Here is a 24,079-nt window from a genome sequence, read left to right as displayed (position 1 = left end):
GAGTACTACTTTACATACTTCCAAATGCCCTTGAGACTAGGGAGCATATTATCAAGCCCCAGCGATAATTATCGCTAAGCGCACTTAGCGCTAGGATAATTATCACCGGGCAGCGTGGATTTTTATCACTGAGACAGCGTGCTATTAGCAACGCTTATCTCAGAAGTGATAAAAATCCTCGCGCTAACTGCCAAATGAGAGATTATCGCTGGAAAACCAACGATAATCTCTCGAAGTTTGGTGTTAGCTTGATGATAGGGGCTCACAAACTTAGCCATGATATCCACCTTCCATAGGATATCATGGCTAAGTCAGGAAAATACCAGGTGTAAAAAAAGCAGCGCTCACCACGGGGAGCGCTGCTTTTTATTTATCACTAACAGGGTTAGCGATATCCTTGATAATAGGAGAAATGTCGCTTAACAACATTTCTCCTATTATTTTTCTTTGGAACGCCCCCTTTGCATCTCATTAGAGATGCAAGGGGAAGCGTAGAGAAAAAGGGTGCTAACATGCTAATTTGTGTGTTAGCACCCTGTTGCTGATAGGGAGATAATTTTATCTCCGCTTTCATGGCTTTTAAAGCCAAAAAAGCAGAGATAAATCCCTTGATCTCTTAGATTTTTGCTCCTGCGCTTTTTTAAAAAACCATCACACATAAAAGGGGATTGGGCCCGTATAAAGCGGGTACAAGGCTGGGCCACAGAATAAATGTATACAAGAAAAGGGGGGACTTGCCAGCTAAAGCTACTTCAAACTGGATGATTCAGTCCGACCCTGCAAATAAATTGCCCAGCAACTTTTAAGTAAAACAACTGTAGTGTCTTTTATATATTTTCAGTAATCATAGAACTGGGCACTGCATTCAAATATAATTAAATTACTAACAAATGTTTAAAACAATATTAAAAGGCAAAACGCCCTTCATCCATCAGGAAATCACTTGCCAACAACAAAGAGAAAAAGCGCTCCCCAATAAGCACCAGTGGCAATAAGCTGATGACCAATATGAAACAGAATTTACAATAATAAATGAGCATACACAAATTCCAATAATGACAAACAAAGCAATCTCCTGGCACACCAGTCCTAAATATTTATTTGTTGAGCACTTTATTTGCAGGGTCTTACTGAATCATCCAGCCTACACCCAATGAAGCAGCTTTGAAACTAGCGTGTAAACCGTCCCCAACACTTTTTCTTGTAGACCTGCTAAAAGAAAAAGCTGAGAAGCTCCCCAGAAAATTACACTTGGAACTAAGACATTTGTGAGAGATTATCGCCTCTTGGAAGTCTTAATACACCAATCAACAGGCAAAATTTAGGCAGAGAAGAAGATGCTTTGCATTTCACTTGTAAATTTGCTTTAACTTTTGATCTATTTGAGCTAGAAATGGCATGCAATTTGCTGGAATTAGGCAGCTGATGTGTTTAAATAAAATCAAAATGTAAGTACAGACTGTAGGAGATTACAACATATATGGGACAATTTCCTGTTGCCAATGACTATTTCGGCCTAGGAGCAAATTATTTCACAACCCCCTTAAAAAATCCTTACTTTTGTTGTAGAGTGCAGCTAGAGAAGAAAAACTGCACCAGAACACACACTCTTTTTCTACCAAAAGTTGACACAGAAAGAGACACAAGAAAGGTGTAAAATAGTTGAAAGAAAGCACACTGATATAGTAACATGTTCGTTTTTTGATCCATCTGAGGAAGTTGTATTTTTGGTACCTTGAGAATACTTTCTCAGTTAGTATCGGATATGGGAGCAAACATAAAGATGTGTTCAAAACATATTTCATGACGTTCTACATAAAGACAGGTATAGTTGAGATGAGGGATTAGGTACTTGCGATTTGCGGTTCAGCATGCTATCTATATAAACTCTCATTGTTCAAGAGATACAAAAATGTATCTCATTCCACTTTATACGCCTATGAAAATATAATTCCCACCAGTTCATTATAAACAGTAGATATGAGAATAAATTATTTTCGTTTCATGAAATATTTATAATGAATGGGGAATACCCGAATATTATCTACTTTGATCATATGTGGAGCTTTGGTAAATAGTGTTAGTTGTTTGCATGTTTTATTTTTCATGAATATTGAATTACTACTGAAACTATACATGTGCTATGACATTAATCTTGCAGTGAATTATGCAATATTGAATGATCACTCCCATTTTCAGTCTGGTAAAGGTTCTTTTTCCCAATTCATTTGCAGAAACCGTGGACCAGCGGGTTGTGTATCGGTACAATCTTTCTTCCCTGCAGGAATCAGAGATGGTACTTACAGCTACTTTCCACTTCTTCTTTGACAAACTCCTGCGACCTAACGAGGTCCTCTGCAAACGCTCCAAAAAGCCCTCCTGCCGCCTGCTCCACGTCGCCCAGTCACCGAGGCTAAGCATAACCTTTCAAAGGCTTTCCCCAAGTTCAGGCTTGGGTGTTACCCAGTTGAACATGACCTTGATGCCACAGCGAAGGGGAACATGGCACATGAAAGACATTACTCCCATTATCAAGGACAGCAAAAAACATGGTGAGCTCCAGCTACTTGCTGAGCTGGACTTCAGCGACAGCTCCATAGGTGTCAACCACCAGGCGGTTACACACATGCCATACATTATGGTTTATGCCAATGACCTGGCCATCTCTGAACCCAACAGTGTGTCTTTAACTCTCCAGAGATATGACCCTTTCCCATCTGGTGGGGGAGATCCTAACCACCCCCCCAACACTTCATCAGACACGCGAGTGAGACGCGAGGCCTTCACCCAGGGATCGATACATGATAACGAGTTACCTGAGGTGAACATAAATCACTACAGCAAACATGACCTATGGGAAAGCACCTACCAGTCCCTCAAACCTAGAACTTCTCGTAGGGAACGTAGGAAAAAGGGCCATGAGACAACAGAGTCACGCCGGAAAACAGGAATTCTACATTTTGATGACAAAACGATGAAGAAAGCGAGGCGGAGACAATGGAATGAGCCCAGATTCTGCTCAAGACGGTACTTGAAAGTAGACTTTGCCGACATCGGATGGAGTGAGTGGGTCCTGTCGCCCAAGTCCTTTGATGCATATTACTGCTCAGGGGTTTGTGAGTTCCCGATGCCGAAGGTAAGAATGAATTTTTCACACACCCCTCCCTCACGCGTACGCACACATTCGCACACGCGCACACACTCTCTCTCTCTCTCTCTCTCTCTCTCTCTCTCTCTCTCTCTCTCTCTCTCTCTCTCTCTCTCTCTCTTCACACTGCCTTACTCTGGAATACCAAGAGAATACTCTATGCAGTATCAGACTTTGTTGCATGTAATATTAGAAAAACGTCTAGCAGCTCCACTGGCAACTCAGTGCGGAGTATGAATCTAAATAAAATGAAGCAAATATCCTTGAAAAATTTATTAACATCTCAGTAATACTAAAGGCAATAGGCTGACAAGTGCTGCAGGGTTCAGAGACAATATGCATGTGCTAGCAGGATTGTGATGCATTGCCAGGGAAAGTTTTCTATGCTGCTCAGAGACCAAGGGTGCCAACTGCAATGCCACTATCAGGAAATGGATTCCTATATGCCATAAAAAGCATTTAAAGTATGGAATGGTTTAGTTAGCTTTATGTAATTTAATGAATTCTATTTTCAATTTTCTGTATGTATTCTATGTTTTTCCTCTGTCAAAAATTCAATAACATCATTTTGAACTAGAAAAAAAAGAATGCTGTGCCATACAAGTTCACTCACTCACTCACTCACTCACTCACTCACTCACTCACTCACTCACTCACTCACTCACTCACTCACTCACTCACTCACTCACTCACTCACTCACTCACTCACTCACTCACTCACTCACTCACTCACTCACTCACACACTCACTCACACACTCCTCCAAGTGGCCCAGTCACATTGAAGATATCTTACCGAACAGAAGATGGAATCACAAAGGAAAGAAGACACAATACCTGAGTCATGGGTATGACAGGAGGCTTATTGTGCACAGTGTGGTGGATGGCGAGACGGATTTGGGGATGTATGATTAATATGAGACATTATGTGAGTGCAGAGGGCGCAACCTGTTTGCTTTGGATGCATTCTATGGCTCAGTATGAGTGGTATGTGGTGAAGTGAAAGTGTGATGGTTGTATGGTGTGGTGTGAGTATAGTGTGGTGCCCTCTGAGTGTTGTGAAGTGAATTGTGAGTGCCATGTGATGCAGTGTGAGTGTTGTGGGGTACCACGTGAATATTATGGGGTACAACATGACAGTGGTTCGTGGTATATGTGGTAAAAATTCTTCAAAACAGCACCTCTTAACACCACACCACCTTTCCATTTTCGGTGACTTCAGAAAGATGTATTCAGTGTAGCCTTGTGCCTATATAATGAAAATAAGAAAACAACATATCTAAATTGTACAACACTCTTTTACCCATACTTGGTTGCTAAAGTCTGCTAAACACCTCGCCTCAAGGTAGCCACCCTGAGCAGTGACGTCAAAGAGAACAGTTTTCACTCACCTCACACAACACGCCTCCATTTATTCACGGACATTGGCGACAACACTACTTACCACCATATCTTCAGAGATGTGAAAACACAAAACTCTGAGAGAGCCGAGATAGGCCTGTTTTATTCGCAAGATAAAGAAAACGCCAGGCATTTAAATACTCACACTGTTAATCATACAACAGATAGCATTCCAAAGTATGACCAAAATCTTTAAAAATTAAAAAAGAACATTCCTTTACATTTTGAAGTGCTTTCTTTCAATACATTGGATTGTAAATCTTCATTAAGTAACCGTTATTACAATTCATATTTTGTAAACATGCACTTAAATGGATCATCTTCACAATGTTGCCATTATTGAACCAAAAGGTGATTACATTTTCTTTTGCTGTGCACTATATAAATTGCCAATAATATTATTATATTTTGAGAAACATATAGTTTATTTGAAGCTACACAAATTACAAAGCGCACTCAGAACGGAGCATTTCTAAGGAACTCCCATAATTTTCCATTGAGGAAAGAAAAAATGGGCAAGAACAAAAATTAAAATGATTACGCCCATAGGGCAAAGTGAAATGCATGATAAGAGAGCAATAAGAATATTTTACAATATCTTTGTAGCTAACAAAACTATTTCAGACAAAGAAAATCTTAAATTAGGCAAATAAACAAACTATTAAGACTGAAAGTTCCAAAACAGCCTACTTTCAGGTTACAGACTCTGTAAGAGACAGGCATGTGGAGTTCATCTCAGCCGTAGTCCATAGGCATGTTTCTTTTTGTTATCCTTTTATTTTAAACTGGAGGTTTCATGAAAGACGAAAAAGTGACATTTTGCGTTTGAATTGTGTCCATGTTGTGTCATCGACTATGGTCCAGATGTACGCAGGTAATCGTTTGCGATTATGAAATAGCTGATTTTTGCGATTTGCTATTTGGCAATCGCAAAGACCCATATACAAATGTGGCTTTGCACATTTTGCGATTCCCATTGGGTAGCAAATAGACCAACCTCATTAATATTCATGAGGTAGGTCTTGGTTTGTGATCCATTATAAAATGAAAAGTTTTCTTTTCATGTTTAATGAGTAGGCAGTGGTCGTTGGGACTACTACCTTCTATTAAACAATGTTTTTGCAGACATTCACAAAGGTGAAGGGGTCCCGTGGGGACTCCTTCCTATTTGAGAATGCGCTACCACCGACTTGAAGTGGGTGGTAAAATGCAAATTTTTTGCAACCACATTTTGGTCTCAAAACATTCACACATACCACTGTGATTCAGCATTAGGAAGGGACACCCTAAACACGACCCTTCCTGATACCGAATTGCAAACCCAAAATGAGATTTGGTGACAGGTTACCGAATTGCAAACTAGGCCTTTGTAAAAATGCCTTGTTGCATCTGCAAATGGCCTGATTCTGTGAATCCGGTCATTTGTGAACAGAAAAAAGCCATGTACATCTGGCTCCAATTCTCTTACAACACCACTCACTCCCAGTCTCTCAAAGAACATCACTCGCTTGCAGGCTCTCAGTGTTCCAAATTTCCTTCACACTGTCCTTTCATCTTCACCATCGCTAAGCTCCACTCTACTTATGATTCAGACATCATAACTCACTAAAAGCAAATAACAACATAACATGCACATAGCCTTACATAATACAGCCACCCCAGTAATTCATAGTATGTCTCTCAGCACCCCTCTCTCTCAGCCAAAAAACACTAGTGATGATCTCACATATCCACTCATACAATTCTCAAACATCAACTCAGTCAATCATGCAAACACCACTCTCCCTCGGCCTGACATAACATCAATCAACCAGAGTAGATCTTAATGTAGCTGTCATCACCATTTATCCGGAGCCATGCGGAAAAAAACCTCACCCTCAACCACTGACATCAGGAAAACACTCCCACTCATAGCCAAGTACAACAGTAAACCGCAACCTCTCATATCAGATACAGTCCAGCTTTTGCTCAGTCACTCACAAACCAGCTGGCCGCAAACCTTTATTCTCTGAACTATTCAAAACATCACTCACAACACTTCAAACCAGCCAATCACTGTATTTCATACTCTTACCCATTCACAACCTGATTCATAACATCAGTCCATCTCAGCAAATCCATTCATCACTCTCCACATCCATTAACCCACAATCAATCAAACCAGTCATCAATAGTGAGCAATTTTCATCACTCATCACCAACAATCACACCGCTCACACATATTCACTAGCAAACATAATCCCTTGACATCCCTTGATATCCGTTCAACCATTCACCCAAAGACATTCACTCAGGGCCTTACACCCACACCAAACTATGTCAACCACAATAGGAACGCATAAGCCATAGGCATCTACAACATCATTCATCCACTTACTCTCAGCCCCTGACACTATTAACCTAAATCCACACATAAGCCACATACATTATCTGTTGCTTGACAAAATTATCTCCAGTGACATTCACCACTTTCTGACACACAGCACACCACTACTTTCACCACCACTTGCTACAACATTCCGATTGTTCCATTTTATGCACAAATCGCTTTACAACCATTCATAGTACTTTTCAGATTATTCGTTCAGCAGCCACCAAAAACAAGCACCAATCACATTCTGGTAGACTTTGAGGGTACAAAGAAAAGTTGAACGGACCATGAAAAAGTAGAACGGACGAGACAGCATTTGTTCCTAACTACAAAAATAACATCTGCACTCATTAAAACTGTATCTGTTCATACAGATTACAGTAGCATATAAGAAGCTTTAGAAACATATTGTTTTTACTTTTATATCCTAAGAAATATAAAATCATAGCATCGCCACATAAGGCTCAGAATAAGACTCATTTTCAATTTTGAATGCCTACATCAATGACTCATTAGTTTTTATTATTGTCAACAGTTTTCATTAGTTTGATGAGAAAAATATTACCATACAAAGTGTTACACAAAAATCACTTATCCTGTTCTTTGCTTAAGCTTGACAGAGTCTATTTTAAATTGTGAGTAAAGGCTCCTGAAAATCATTTATCAACTCAATGGAATGCCACATTTCACAGAGTAAACCCTCAGTGACGTAACTATGAGCCACTAATCAACATTTCCTTATTGCAATGTGCTTATGTAAAAACTCATATTTAGTGCATTACCATTCTTGTGGCCCCTACTGACTTGAATGCTGGGTACGCAAACTAAGATGGGAAGCTCGACTTCCAAAAATTCTCGGATTCGCCTGGACAGACTTGTTGAGAAGGGAAGTCCTAGTCCTGGTGATGCGACGTGAAGGCTGAGACCAGGTACAATGTAAGAACAGCAACATCACACACAATGAAGCATCCCATTTCAATCAGAGTTGTTAGCACCTTGTGATAAAGTAGCAGTCAGATGAGGAAGAGTTAAAAACATATGTATGTAGCTTTAGTGATTCCAAAGATATGACCTCAACTATGTATTATTTAGGACAGCATGACTTAAGCTAAAATAATGGCCGTTGCCTTCATTTCCATGGGTACGTTTTACCATCTCTCTGAAGGAGTTGAATTACTGTGTCTTCTTGTCTATAGAAAAAAGTATTCTTTTTTTAAGAACCTTCAGACTATTAGTTGGGATGGACTGTATATACAGAAGCACCAGTGGAATCTATGAGGGTTTTTTCAAGACATACTAGTGGTTTCTGCCACAGTGTATAGAGACCGGGCCAGATGCATCAATGGGTTTTGCCCATTCTGTGTCTACGGGGAAATGTGTTGATGCATATGACCCTATATAGTTAAAATAAAGTAGAACAAAAAAGTTTCTTGGTAAACGGGTTTCTGGAAATTGCAATTTGGGTTTTGTGGTACCTGACAAGGCCACAAATCCTGTGGTGGTACAAAAGGGGGTGGTGATGGACGGAGCATCTGAACCAATCAAACACTCACACCCAGTCAACAGATCTGGGTTTAATCCATCGCCGTTCTTTAGCCCACTCTGCCACCCCAGTTCAGACATGGCCATATGCAAATCAGTCTGACCCTGTGCCTCATGGGAACAGTCCAGCCCGAACTGCCAAGCCATGCCATACCTGGACCGGAAACAAGCTTCCTAGGACCGGTTTCTGGCACTACAGCTGTCTTCAGCCAGGCTTGTTCGAATCCAGTGGCAAAGTGAGCAAGGGACTCACGTCTGAGCATACCCTGCCAACTTATGGTGAACAAAGCGGTACAAAAGGGGGTGATGATGGACGGAGCATCTGAACCAATCAAACACTCACACCCAGTCAACAGATCTGGGTTTAATCCATCAATGTCCTTTATCCCACTCTGACACCCCCGTTCAGACATGGCCATATGCAAATCAGTCTGTGGTGGCTCAGAAATTTCTGGATAAGTTGTGTTACTGGACGAACAAATAGTCCATTGTCTGGAGAATGCCATGGTATGATTGCCATATTTTCACACTGGTGGATCCCTCACTGGTGGACTAAATGAAGGGCAGAAGTCTACATTTTTGGCTACTGCTTGCAGTTCCAAGACTATTGGAAATCAAAATGGAGAAGATATCTTCAGACACTTTTAGTACATTGAAGAAGGGGTTTGGGGTAAAGCCCTAGAGAAGCAAGGTGTACCGTGTGTACAGTGGTACAGGGAAGCTCCAAAGGGCCCATGGTCTTTTGTTGGTGGAGGTGAGGATGCTCTAGGGACAGATTCATTCCATACTGCTCATCTGACTACCTAATTATTACTCTTGCAGTCTAGACTGCTATTGCCACTGTATCACATAGATCTTGACATCATTCAGTTCTGGCATCCAGGGAGCCCTGTTGTCCACAAAGTGTGCCGAGGTTGCTCTTCAGTCACCTAAGCTCACTGCCTAAAGTAGTTCAGTATTTACTGATTCATAGCTGACCAGGCGTCCAGCCAATAATCCGCACAGGACTGTACTTTGATTTTAGGCTGCCCACACTCAAAATAGAGAGTTCATTTGTGGACTCTAATCATTTACAACCTGGGACAGTCTGATATCCGATGTGCATTCCAGCCAGAAGGCAGACATTTAGAAACCAGCTGACTTTACAAGATGATGTCTGGCTCCAGGGGCAAGGGGACATTTTCAGAGGATAAATACTGCATGCCGGAAATGCGCTAACTGGGATCCCTGCATTCATAATGGTGTTCAACTGGTGTTCACCTTTAATGTTGATTCCTCCCCATCATCGGAGTCCAACATCCAAGCCACAATGGTTTTTATAAGTCACTGGATGAATAACAACCAGCTGAAGTTGAATCCGGAGAAAACTGAGCTTATCCTCACCGGTGGGTTGGCTAACCCTCGGCACTCCAACTTTTGGCCCCTTAAAGTTGGTATCCCCCTACGCCAGCTGTATCCTCAAAGAGTCTGGGGATTATTATTAGTAATGATCTGTCTATGAAAGCCCAAATCAGCTCGGTAGTTTCTGCTGGCTTATTTCAGTTGCGGAAAATAAAGAAGATCAGCAGATTTCTGAGCAGGGAAGCCATGATTGCAGTCATTCTGGCTTTAGTGATCTCCCGTCTGGATTATGCCAACTCATTATACGTGGGCATTCCAGCTTACCAGCTTCGGCGTCTTCAGCTAGTTCAAAAACAGGCGGCCAGGCTGATTTTTCATCAGCCTAAATGGCATCACGTCAGCCCACTAATGAAAAGCTTACATTGGCTCCCAGTGAGCAAGCGTTTGTGGCTGGGTCAGAGATATGTATAAAAATAACTAAATATACTGGCTCCCAAGTAGTCTTTAGATTTGCTGATTAACCAATTGCATATATTTACATTTCTTTCTGGTACCAGACTCCATGGTGAGTAGCCTTGCTTCTTTTTTAGCAGCCTCTTCCTTCTCTCACTTAACTGTAGAGGAGTCCGTTCTTTTCTCCTTTTCTCCTTCCAACCTGCAGCAACTCAACCATTCAGAAAGGGTTCCTTTTTAAATACAAATTAGAACATTGGAATGTTAGGAGTTCCATTGCAGACAATGGAGTGCTTCCTGCTTCTACGGGCCGGTAAAGGCCCACAGAGCAACATTCCAATGTTCTACAAAGGCTTCCCGAAGTTCGAGGGGATTTATATCCCCATGAGCTTCGAGAACCCTTTGTTTAATTTGTTAGAACATTCTGCCCTCTAGTGGCAGAATGTTCTGATAGCCTTATAGCCCTTCGTAGCAGGGCTATATGGCTATTAAAGTCCCGCTGTTTAGTTAAAGTCCCTCGCCTTCGGCTCGGGCCTTTAACGATTCAGCGGGCCTTTAATAGCCGGTATATCCTGCTACGGCGGGCTATAAGGCTATAGTATAAGAACTGCTTTGATCAAATTAATAGATCTTGGGACCTCGTACCCCTGATCACTTCCTACTCTGTGTATCAGGGTTCAGTCGCATCACTACCTGGGGTTATTGAAAAGGTGTCAGCTCAGGTAAAGTCTCAGGACTCCCAAGCAGAAGGCAGTGGCGTAGTAAGGGGGATGCAGTGGGTGAGGGCTGCCCCAGGTGTCCTCACTGATTGTGGTGACAAAATGGCGAAAATATGTGTTTTAAACACATATTTTTGCCATTATGACAAGTCGTGAGTGACAAGAAATTTTCCGCACCGCCACTGGTAGACGGTGGTGGCAGAAAGGCCTCCTGGGAGTGACGAGCATCATGCTTTGCGGAAGGTCTTTGATGGTTTCATGTACGGTTCACTGCAGCGTGCGCACGCATGTCTGACGTATCACTCAATGCCTTGAATTGAAAACGAGCTGCGTGGGGTTGTTATTACCACAACGGGAGTACTTACCAGGGCAAAAAAAAAAATAGAAAACAAAAAGCAATAAAGACACAGTTATTGGGATGTAAATGTCAAACGTGGTTTTGGAGTTAGAGGGTATTTAATATCTGGATATATGTCTTGTACACAAATGCCGCTCTTGAAAAGAAAACATAAATTAACGTTTTTACCTGGAAGTGAAATGTCGACATTTTTCCCAGTATGCCTGGGAAGCAGCGCCAGGGGCTGGTTTACATGTGTTCTTCTGGAGCAGGTTTATAGGCGCACTTCTGTGCTGTGAACGTCAAAGGATACTTCCCAGGGGGCTCTTTCTGTGTGCACAATCCTACATAGCTATTTAATCCCACTCAGGGGGAATGGAACACACTGTGGAAACACACTTTTTTCTCTGTATGGAAAAACATTTTGCCTGTGGAGAAAGTCCCTCCCAGGCACCCCCAACATATGTGGTTGTTATCCGTTCCGCTCCCCATCCTGGGAGTTACCCAGTCTTTAACAAGAATAATGACCATTTCCGCAGTGTGGAAAGGGTCTGATCACAAATTAAGCTCGCCCAAACTTCCAGGATACACCACTTTGGAATGTTTCCTTCTATTGAAATGTCTCCTTCCGATTCTTGGATGGAATTATTTGTGAATTCCTGACTGGTACAAATAGAGAAACTTTCTACAGTAAATGTGCATTTATGGCTGAAAATACCTTTGTGCATAGAGCCCTGAGACCTCTTCAATCGCAAGTGTACAGATACAGATGCACAGCCAGAACCCAAAAAACGAAGAAAGATGCCCCTTAACATCCCTGACTTATGCTTGTCTGGTATCAACGTTTTTGATGTTCCAGACACACAGATCCCATTCCATAAAAAGTGGCAGTGTGCCCAGGTATAGCAACCATATTCAAGGAACCACATCATATGCGAGGTACAACCACAAAGATAATCACAAACACAAGCATACTATGACACACACACACACACACACACACACAAGCGGGCACGCACACATACACACTCTTACACTTCCTTCCTTCTTGTCTTATCTACAAGTCTTGCAAAAACAGCTTCTATAACAAGTGGACTTTAATCCAAGTAATATTAGCCAAACAGGTGTTTCCTGTTGGAGCCAATTCCTGAATCAGAATCTATAGATAAGGGCTTCAGCCAGCAAAGTGTGTTCAGTTTCCTGGTCACCATGACGTCAGTCTGTCCTCCTAGAAGGAGCCTGTGCCAATATTGATAATCTAAGGATGCTGGCCTTGTGGCACTGTTGGAACCTTTGAAGGGAAAATCAATCTATGTCCTACAGATTTAAGGCTGGCCGCAGTGCCTCGGACTGGCTTTCCTGATTCTTGGCACTTGACGTCTTCCTGTTAGCCCTGACCATTGCAGAGTTATCACCCACCACCTACTTATCAAAATGACCATTTTAAGCCAAACCACAATAGACACTTCCCATAACAATTATGAGCATAAAAAATAAATCATTAATTTAAACGTGTTATCCATGTTGTACACAGATTTTGTGTTGGAGGTCATGATTATCAAAAGTAAAGGTTAAATACAAAAGTTCACGTGGTGTAACTTTTTAAGGGAGTAGTTCAAGTTGTTTTGTTTGAAGTTGGAAATAAAACAGCGAATTAGGGAGAAACGCATTATCATTAAACAATAGGAAACTCCAAAGTTCATCAAAATATTTAAAGTTGCTAAGTTCAAAGAACATGGGTATACTCCGCGAAAAAGAGTGTACAATTTAGTGATCAAACTTTAGATTTTGATGCTATTGTAATATTTATATCCTTCATAACTTTCTATTTAATTCAGTGCTTTGATGTATTTTTCCGGCCGCATCTAATCAGATGTCCAATTAACACCTCTTGCTCCGTGACACCAGATACTTGTTTGTCTGCCCTTGGGGAATTCCAAGTGCGTGTCCTTTACCCTGCTGAGCATGACTCTATCATTTGTCATATTTTAGCTGAACAAAAACGTGTCTTTAAACATTTCTGATGGCAAAGCTTTCCTGAAGTAAGACCTATCTTGCTAATGGTGTAGAAATGGTTTACGCAAGTAAATCTCCTCAGCTAGGAGCACTAAAGAAGATGGACATTTCTGGGCCCGTATGACATAAAGTGACACAGGGCGCAACAGGCATTTGCGCCCACTCTGTTTACCCCGCCAGGGGTGAAACACAGGCCCCCGCAGCCCCCGCGGTGCCTGGGGCCCCCAAGCTCCAGGGGGGGCCCTCAGCACAGCACTCAGGCTGCACAGCTCCTGACTGAGCCCGGAGGGGGCCCCTCCATGTGCCTTGCAGGGAGGCCCCCTCGAGTTTCATTACGCCAGTGTCGGCAGCGCTGGCCCTTTATGCAGGGAGCGTTCCCTCATTTGCATGGAGGCGTGTCCCATGCAAATGAGGGACTCACTTTGCCTTAGCGCCCACGGCATATAGCAGACGTGGGTGCAGAGGCAAACAAGCTATCAAGGGGCGCATTGACAGTGCGGCAAATAGAAGGTGGCGCACTGTCAATGCACCCCATGATGGCAGCCCTCTGGTGGAGGGAAAGGGGGTCCCATGGACCCCCCAGAGATCCCCTTGTATGAGGGCACAGTCACTGACTGCACCTGCCTGAAAGGGGATCGCTAATACCCTTTGAAATTGCAGGCGGGTGCCGCCTGCTCAGTGAAAACACGGAGCGGCTTCAAAGCAGCCGCTGTATATTTTACGGAATATGCTGCCCCCAGGGCAGCGCGAGTTTGCTGCTGCCTTGGGGGCTGCCCATTCTATGTAGTAGGGCGCACTTTCTCTGTTTGGTAATATGTTATATTCTCAATAGGACTGTTCCTAAAAAAGGACATGAAATATCCCCACATCAACATGATATGCAGTGACGCAATGTCATACCATACTATGTTATAAACCTCTTTATGATGCATTTGTGCCATTTACATGGTTTATAGATATGTCAGTCCTGTGTCTTCCTATACGTTTTGGGGATTTCTGATTGAACAGAGTTGTGGTGTTTTGCCAGTGCAGTGGTCTGTGCTATGTGTTCTTTATAAACATTTGATATTAGATAGTAGAAAAGATAAACTGTATTGAGATGTTCGGGGATCTTTGCAGCATGATATGGTCATGGGTGCAGGTGCCGTACGGGCATTTATTTACTTCCACGTTGGTGAAAGGTTGTGCATTGCCTGGCTTGAAGTGACTCTTATGTTGTGTGACAACGTTCGGCAACTATATACCTTTGAGGTTGTGCCTTGTGGGTGTGATACAGATAAGCTAATAAGTTCTGATAAGTTTGAGAAGTATGTTTGCATGAGGAGAGAGATATGCTTTTGTGGTGACACCGCTTGCCAGCTGCATGTTACAGGAGAGTGTCAGGAGGCCTGTCTAACAAGATTTGTTGGGTACTGGAAGTTATAAATATATTGAGAGAGAATCGATTAAGATATAATGTGTGGTGAAAGGAGGGTGTTATTGGAAGTTATAGGATAATTGGCTATAATCTTATATGATTTCTGTGGGATGATCATGACTGTTTGGGTAGATATTTGGCATTTGTTTGTGTTGGGTGCTGTTGGGAGAAATATATAATGTGTCTTTCAGGCTTGCATGCACTGTTTCTTAGTCTATGTCAGATGTTACATCCTATGTTTTCTGTAGAGTGTTGGAGTGAAAGAAATGCAAAAAAAAGCAAAACTACACATGCATTATAATCATTGATACATTATGATGGCAAGATGGCAAACATTTTCCTAAAAGGAAGCATTGAAAAATAAGGTGGTATGCTGGTCAGTTCTTTAGGGAAACCTTTACAACACAACTTTTACAACGCACTACCATTACAACAAAACTTTTACAACGCAACATCCATTACATCGCATGCCATTACAACGCAACCATTACAACGCATGACACTACAACACATACCACTACAACGCATGTCATTACAACGCAGTCATTACAACGCATACCATTACAACGTATACCATTACAACGCATAGTACCCTTACACTATCCAACACTTACCCTACTGTTGTACCCCCTGGAGTTAGAATAGTAATGTTTACCCCTACACTATCCAACACTTACCCTACTGTTGCACCCTCTGGAGTTAGAATAGTAATTTTTACCCCTACACTATCCAACACTTACCCTACTGTTGCACCCCTGGAGTTAGAATAGTAAATTGTACCCCTAAACTATCCAATACTTACCATAGATGCAATGTAATGTTATGCGTTGTAATGGTATGCGTTGTAAAGGTAGTATGCGTTGTAAAGGTAGTTTATAAAAATTAGTTGTAATGGAATGCATTGTGATGGATGTTGCGTTGTAAAAAATGCTTTGTAAACGTATGCGTTGTAAAAGTATGCATTGTAACGTCATACATCCGTTCTTTAAGGAGAGAAAGGGTAGGTGAGAATTTATTTTGTGTACTGTGATATTCTAAGCCGAGGCTTACCGAAACTGCATGGCACTGAAAAAAAGTTTGTTTCCTCTACTTCAAATGATTCCCTTTTAGATTCATTACTTTTGCCTGTAGATGCTTAGTTGTAGCTGTAGATGCTTTTTCAGGTCTTATCACAAAGTTGGGTTCCCTCATATCAGGCTTGGCATCATAAACCGATGGAGTTTTCTCCAAAAGGTTGTCTACACAAAAGAGGATTTTGTCCCTTTAAATCTAAATATACACAGTATGAGCACATGACTGAGGATAGACCCTACTCAAGAAATTAACTTACTAACAAAAAAGGTACACAAACTTATGGCAAAATTAAAATTGCAAACTTTTAAACTTGTCGAATTGAAACAGTGAGCCTTGAAGGTAAGTGACTATTTGATTTAGGAAACAACCCAATCAAGCTCCACATTTCATCCTTTGAAGCATGAAAGTGCTAGCTTTATTAGCGTTTCCAAACTTCCCTACGCCTTTGGTAGCATTCAGATTCCAACCTCTCTAATTCTAGGAGCCAACCACTGAGGTGTGAGCACGCTACACACCCCATGAGCTGAATGCTACCCTGAAAAGTTATCTTCTAAGACTCGAACAAGAGAACAATTAATGACACAGCGTGTACCAAAAATGTAAATAGGTCTAGCATTAAAATATGCTATATGTAACTGCCTCATGTTTGTTTTGTATATTTTGCTGATTTGATCACTCCTCATCACAAAACTCTATGTTCAATGCCACAATCACACTGCGGTTTATATATTCCTTTATACTTATTTAGTTAGTAGCACGACTGACTTGCTAAAAATTCATTTCTGGTAGAATTCTTATACCTCCTGTTTAAAAAAAAATAGATCAATAAATTAAGGCAAATAGTCGTCTTTTCTCACATGAAATATTCGAGTGTTTATGGAATTGCCAAGATAAATTATAAAATCTCCTTTGTAAAAGTCGCGGATTACCTCCAGGGGATCATAAAACTGCAATGTTGATATTACATTTCCACAAGTCTTGAAATGTCTTTCACATGCCTAACTAAATTCCCATTAAAACTGTGCCAGCTAATATTAGCTTTGTTTTCATTGTATACAAGACTGAATATGTGTGAGGGTTTGCCCTCGTACATTACACTCAAGCACATTTATGAAAGAACTGCAGTAGCCACCCTTGAAAAAACAAATATATGTTTGGCTCCCAGGTTAGACTTCTCTCAGTCCTTGGAGCTTTGCAGCTAACCTGTCCATCCTCACAGTGGGAAAAGAGTTAGATGTCTTGCCTTATCATCACATGAGCATTCTTTACATGGACGGACCATCATGGAGAATACATGAGATTTGCAGGGACTCTTCAGAATACATTTAGATATTTATGGCATCCACTGGTTTGGTCTGAGACTTTACAGACAGCTACAATTACATATTCATGTCTCTATGTGACATTAACCTGAACCATAAGAAGGAAAGACGATCATGAGAAAAATAGCAAACATTTGCTAAGGCAAGTAAAAGAAAGGTGAAGAGATATTAGAACATTGGAATGTTGGGAGCTCCATTGCAGACAATGGAGTGCTCCCTGCTTCTACGGCCCGGTAAAGGCCCGCAGAGCAACATTCCAATGTTCTACAAAGGCTTCACGAAGCTCGAGGGGATTTATATCCCCTCGAGCTTCGAGAACCCTTTGTTTAATTTGTTGGCACATTCTGCCCTCTAGTGGCAGAATGTTCTAATAGTCTTATAGCCCTTCGTAGCAGGGCTATACCGGCTATTAAAGTCCCGCTGTCTCGTTAAAGTCCCTCGCCTTCGGCTCGGGCCTTTAACGATTCAGCGGGCCTTTAATAGCCGGTACAGCCCGCTACGGCGGGCTATAAGGCTATAGTAAAGGCCAGCATTACTTCTAAAGGTAATGAGGTTAGGGAGGAGTAAAATGGGTTTAGGGATGGTCAGAGAGCCAGGGGCGGCCCTAGGCTTATGGCGGCCCTGGGCAGGGGCAGAGCACAGAGGCCAGTGAAGAGGGGGGGTCAGGGTGTTTGGAAGTGGAACATAGCCGGAGGCCACCAAATCCCTGCCTGCGGCCGCCTCGCAAATATGTCTCCTTCCTCAGAGGATTATTATATTGGGGATATATATTGGTGTGGTGGCCCCTGGGGTTTGGTGGCCCTGTGCAGGTGCACAGCTTGCACATGTCTAAGGCCGCCCCTGAGAGAGCGGTTTAGGTAGGGTCAGGGAGGGGTTTTGGGAGGGATGCCACCAACCCACACAAGAGTAAGGCAATTGCATTTCTCTGGGGATGGATACATGTAACTTACACTTTTGTAATAAGTTCACACTCAAACTTTGTAAATACCAAAAGTAGTAAACTTACTACAAAGTGTAATCTTACTCAAAAGTGTAACTTGCCTTTTTGAATCAGTCTCAAAGCATTTAGTTAAGTGCTAACCGAAGTCTGCATATAAAGTTCTGCTGTTCTGCAAGAAATGTAAGCTCCCTAATTCCCTTAAACCTCTCCTTACGTGAGAGATGGTGAGTGTAGCTTCCATGGAGTTGATGTGCAGAGTTTGTGTAAAGGTGGCAGAGCTGATAGACATAGCATCGCCTGAAAATCTAGAAAGTCCCCACTGAGCAACAAAAGTCACAGTTTGTTTTTGTTCACTATTTCCCTTTAGAAATGTGATAGTTGTCTTTTCACCTCCCACTTTAGAAATCAGGTCAGAGCAAGAGAAGATATATAAAATGATAAAAATAAAGATGGTGCTTATGCTTTGCTGGTGACAAGACACAATAGATCACTTTTACATGACGTTGATAAATATGAAAATTGGCAAATATCAATAATCATAAAATACTTATATATCCAGTATGCAATCAAACACTTTAATAGTCAACAGACAAATTCCGCAGTATGAATTCATTTGTGTGTATCTATTTCATGTTACCACTCCATGGAGCAGGGATTACAGGTCGTAGGACATGTTTGGTGATAATTGGTGATATTTATGGCTTCCTTTGATGTAGGAAGGACAGCTGTCAGATGTCCTTTGAAGCTCTGTGTGGTGAGAACATGGGTTTAGTCAGTGGGTTGCCTAGAGTCGATTAAATTATAGTGTCCTGCGAACTCTGCCGCAAACAACACGACCAAAAAATTATTCATTCATTACTATTGAATTCCAATCAGCTTCTGAACCTCATCATGCTTCTCTAATGCTAGGTAATTTGATTTATAATCTTTATTCCGAACAAAATATAATAATAGAATATGTTCCTTTTCTTTGCCCACAGATTGTTCGACCATCAAATCACGCCACGATCCAGAGCATTGTAAAGACAGTGGGGATCATCCCCGGGATCCCGGAGCCCTGCTGTGTCCCCGATAAAATGAACTCTCTGAGTGTCCTCTTCTTGGACGAGAGCAGGAATGTGGTTTTGAAGGTGTATCCGAATATGTCAGTCGAGACCTGTGCATGTCGATAGACTAAGCAGATTCCCATCCCACGGACACTGGGAGAACAGTAGAAGATCAAGTGATACCACCACAGCCCCTCCGCACAGTGCCGGCTTCTATCACATGCAATTGCTACTCACAAAATGTCCATTGGTCATTGTATTGCACAAAATCTACTTGGAATAATTCTCGACACTGAGAACAATATACCCTCTAATTCAGAAGAGAGTCAGAACGATAGACCTAGGCGCAATCACTGTTGATCCGCAAAACAGTACCCAATAACAGAAGAGTTTAATACAAAGTATCAACTCAAACTACAGGCAGATCACAGTGTGCCTCCTCTATAGTCATTATGCAATGCATACTCCAAATCACACAAGCCACAGGCTACTATACACTACCAGAAGTGAATGGTAGAACGTCTACTCACACTAAGGCAGTGTTGTCCATTTACACATAAATTCTGGTGTACCACTCTCATCCTAGTCACAGCACAGCTCAACTCCCGCTAAGAGCACACTCACATCAGTCACAGCACAAAGTTCTCCCCCTCAACAGCCACAGTACGACACCCATAACTGCTCTCATTACAGTCACACCACAACTGGTATTCACACAAATAGAGCAACAGCACTAAGGGCCAGATATATTAAGCTTTTCGACGGTTGCAAATAGCCCAATTCACAGAATATGTGAATATTGCAAAAGTGCCTTTTCAGAGGTAAAACATCAAATTGTGATTTAATAACACATTACCAAAATGCAAATTGTGATTGCGGCCAAATACTGAGTTGATATTTGGAATGGCTTTCCTTTTCAAATACCAAATCAGAATGGTATGTATTAATATGTTGTGATTGAATTCTGTTTTTAAAACATTAATAATTTATTGACTACAAAGATGCGGGGACAGCTCACTCGCGAATGGGGAGGGGGACTCTTGGGACCCCAACAAATGTGAAGGCGCCCCTTCGACCCATTCCCCTTTGTGAATGTAAAAAAAAACAAGCTTGTTTAAGAGGAGCCGTGTCTTCTTTAAAAAAATATATATATGAAGTCTTGTTTCCTTAAAGGGAAATGGGATACATTTAAAAAAAGATTGATTTATTAAAAAACAATCACAGACATGATGATCTTCTGACCCCGGCGGGCCACCATCTCTGTGATCGCAACGAATCACAGTGGGTCACAAATTGCAACCTAGCTCATTAATATTCATGACGTAGGGTGATTTGTGCCACACTAGGATCTCTAATTTAAAATTAAACATTTCATACATTAGGAATAATGTTTTCCTCATTGCAATTCAGAGAAAAACGCAATGTTTTAATTTCCTATTCTCAATGTTAGTACATCTGGCCTTTGGTCCTCAGCTCTGATTTCATAGGACAGAGTTCACGCTCATCCAGCTAGAGCCACTTCACCACACACATTCTCATTAACCCTACAGCTAGGGCCGGACTGGGATCACAAACCAGTCCCGGCAATTACAACCGACCGGCCTCCTGGGGAACTGGCGGGAACACTGCTGCGCTTTTGTTACAAGGGGCCGATTTTGCAGCACAGCTCACTCGCGATTTGGTAGGGGGACTCTTGGGACCCCAACAAATGTGAAGGTGCCCCTTCGACCCATTCCCCTTTGTGAATGTAAAAAAAACAAGCTTGTTTAAGATGAGCCGTGTCTTCTTTAAATATATACTGCTGCAAAACCGCAGCAGTATACTGCTGCAAAACCGCCCCCGCAACAAAAAGACGCCTCCCTTCCGGCCCAACGGGGAAACGCCCAGTGCCCGCTACGGCCAGTCGCCGCCTTGCCTACAGCCACGGAATGACAGGACACCTACTCTTGCAGGGTCAGCACAGAATATACAGTCATACTTCGGTCCCTAATGTAGTGGTCTGTGTACACCTTTACTTAATTTTACAAACAAACCTGACGCACTAGGGATTTTAAACCACACAAATAAGAGGCATTAGTGGTCCTTGCTACTCAGAGTGACATACATTCACTTGCAAATAATTTCCAGGCTTAATTTAGTCAGGGTTTGACACAACGGCTCATTTCAGTCTACATATGGCTGCTGGAAAACGCAACAGAAAATGGCTTCAAATATTACTTTTTTCGTGGTTGTATTTCTTTGTTTGTTATCATGATGACCATCATGATTCAAACTTCCTAATTTCTTTCAAAATGTGACTTCACTAATCGGAGGCCTCACGTGAAACAATAACATAAACTGACATTTTATATTTTCCACACTACCTTTCCAAATACAGTAATTCACTCTAACAGCAATTTATTCGGGCAGTGACGTAAAAAAGCACTATAGAAGCCTTTGTCCTCGAGAAAATACACAGATAAGAGAAATGCTGAATAGTTTGAAGATATGTGGCAAATGTATTTCTAGATTTTTCTGTAGAGTTTAATTTAAAAAAACTGAAAACTATGATAATGAACAATCCCAATTTTGTTACGTGCAACATATAGTATGCACACGCTTCTGGGCTGAGGACGCTGTAGCAATTACTTCCACCATCAAAACAGTACAGCACAGTCACATTCCAGACTAGGCCTGTCACAAGCTTTTGTGGGGCGCAGGCCTCGAACATCGTGAGGGGCCTTGGAGGGCCCCTTTCTGTACCCAAGGACATTGTTCAAAAGGAAAACAAAGCCCCTGGACAGGTTTCGAGTCAGTGCCACTATATGGTGCCATCTAGTGGCAGCTGGCGTCACCTGCCTCATCATGAATATATAAGAACATTGAACGAGGCCTGCTATTGCAACATATAAATAAAAGTAACAGTGGCAGTGCTGACTCGAGCAAACAATCATGGCTGCCCCTGTGACCACCCTAGTGCAGATCAGAAACAGAATGGACACTTTGTAAGAAACAAGAGAGTAACAAAATAGATTAAACCAAGATTATAAAAGTAAGGGCTGTTTCAAACACGCTCGGACCAGGTACCAGATACAGTTACACTGCAAGTCTCATTTACAAGTTAAAGATATACTGAAAAGACAGACAAGAAAAGGAAAGCCTCGGCCGGAAATGCAACAGACAGAGCAGCCATGTTGACAAAGCAGGCTTCTTTTATCCATAGACATGACATTGGCAGTATCAGTACAAGCAACACTCACAGAGGGCAGGAACAGAAAGGGCAGCAATAAAACAAGCTTCTAACACACTGACCAGAAATAGCATGAGCAGTAGGGACAGAACAAGGTTCACCGCTTAATAAAAAGTCATAAAACAAATAGTAAGTGAGCGGCCTCCACACACACCGACAATAAGAACCGTGCAAAAAGTGAGAATGCGGGCCACACGAACAAACAACAGACATTCAGCATGGATAGTGAGGGGGGAGTATTGTCCCCATAAAGAAGAGATAAACAACCCGATTCAGGAAGCTAAACAGCGCTCGCAAAGGGCCAGATTCTGAGAATCTGGCCCTTTGCGAGTGCGATTTTAGCATTTGGGATTCATCATCCCAAATGCAAAAATGATATTTGCGATATCACATATTTGCGAGGAATTGGATTTAAGGAATCTCTATTAGAGATTCCTTAAATGCAATTCATGAACCAATTTTAAATTGCAAATTCGCAATATTTGGTCGATATTTACCACGAAGTCTGACTTTGTGGTAAATAGCGAAAAAGTAGAAAAAAGCACTTTAGTGCATTTTTCTCTGTTGCATGTTACACACACACATGTCCTTTGGACATGTGTGTGCGCAACACCTGGGTAAATTTGCATTTCAGGGGTGCTACAGGGTGTCCTTTGGACACCCATGGCACCCTTGAAATCGCTGTCTTATTTGTGATTAGGTAATTGCTAATCGCAAATAAGGAATACTCCCCATTCATTCCTATGGGCCTTTAGGAATGTGTAGGAATCGCATTTAATTTTGCGATTCCTACATGAATCCCGTTTTGCGAGTCTGTAATAGCGATTCCTTATGAATCGCTATTAAAGACTCGCAAAACAGGTCTTTGATGAATCTTAGCCATAGTGCGGACAGTGACTGAGCAAACTCTATTCAAGAGCCGTGGCTAGAACAGGGGCAGTTTCACAGGTACACAGAATAGCAATGACGATAGAAGATCCATTAAAGTTGGGGGAAGAACAATACTGTCCACATATATAAGAGGTACAAGACAGGCAAGGACAGTGCAAGTTTCATCCCTACACAGAGTAGATTAAGCTCAGAGAGTAACAATACACACCCACCAACATTACAAAGAGGTACAGCATGAACAGTGGCATTACAAGCTTCACCCAGACAAAGAAAGGACTAAGCACAGAGAATGTCAGTGAATCCGTAATCCCTATTCTGAAAGGACAGAAAGTAGCAGTGCAAGCCTCGCTTCTCTGTGTCCAATCATGTGTCTCACTCCAGCTGAGGAGGCTGGACACTAGGCCTGGCAGTAGTTAAGGAGAGGCTGTTAAATCAGAGGGCCTTGTTACTTGAAAATAAGTTATTTACTTTTCGGTCTCCACCACACAGTGTCAAATTATTATAGTAATGATGCTATTGCAATGACTATGACGATTAAAAGGCTGCCACGTCATTCTGTGGGTTGTATGTCACTAGCTGAGGTCAATATTGTTAGTCTACAAAAATATCTCACCCACCACATTCTCAAGATATGTATGTATTTACTATTCTTAACTCCACTTCGGCTTAACTTGACAGTGGGGGTAGTTGATGTAGTGGATTCAATAATAGTGTCATGTGATACGTCACATGTTATAGTGGCGCCTCCTTTCTTGTAAAATTTGAAGAGCAACACTCAAAATCTACGCACTGTGTCAAAAAACGTTAACAGTGACTGACATTTGCGCATTTCAC

At 41.9% G+C, this 24,079-nt stretch overlaps 1 protein-coding gene across 1 annotated transcript in view; it reads left to right on the top strand.

The window, feature by feature from the left end:
• The window catches only part of GDF10 (growth differentiation factor 10), a 38,217-nt gene extending 15,282 nt beyond the window's left edge, over positions 1-22,935 (top strand). The window contains exons 2-3 of the mRNA XM_086921787.1: positions 2,235-3,136; positions 19,060-22,935. Of these exons, the coding sequence (XP_086777913.1) occupies positions 2,235-3,136; positions 19,060-19,251 (1,094 nt within the window). The 3' untranslated portion in view covers positions 19,252-22,935. The remainder of the gene's footprint in view (positions 1-2,234; positions 3,137-19,059) is intronic.
• The last annotated feature ends 1,144 nt before the right edge of the window (positions 22,936-24,079 follow it).

Source organism: Lissotriton vulgaris, chromosome 5 (genome assembly GCF_964263255.1).
Source record: "Lissotriton vulgaris chromosome 5, aLisVul1.2, whole genome shotgun sequence".
NCBI lineage: Eukaryota > Metazoa > Chordata > Amphibia > Caudata > Salamandridae > Lissotriton > Lissotriton vulgaris.
Note: the sequence above shows the minus strand (reverse complement) of the source record. Positions and strands in the feature narration are given on the sequence as shown.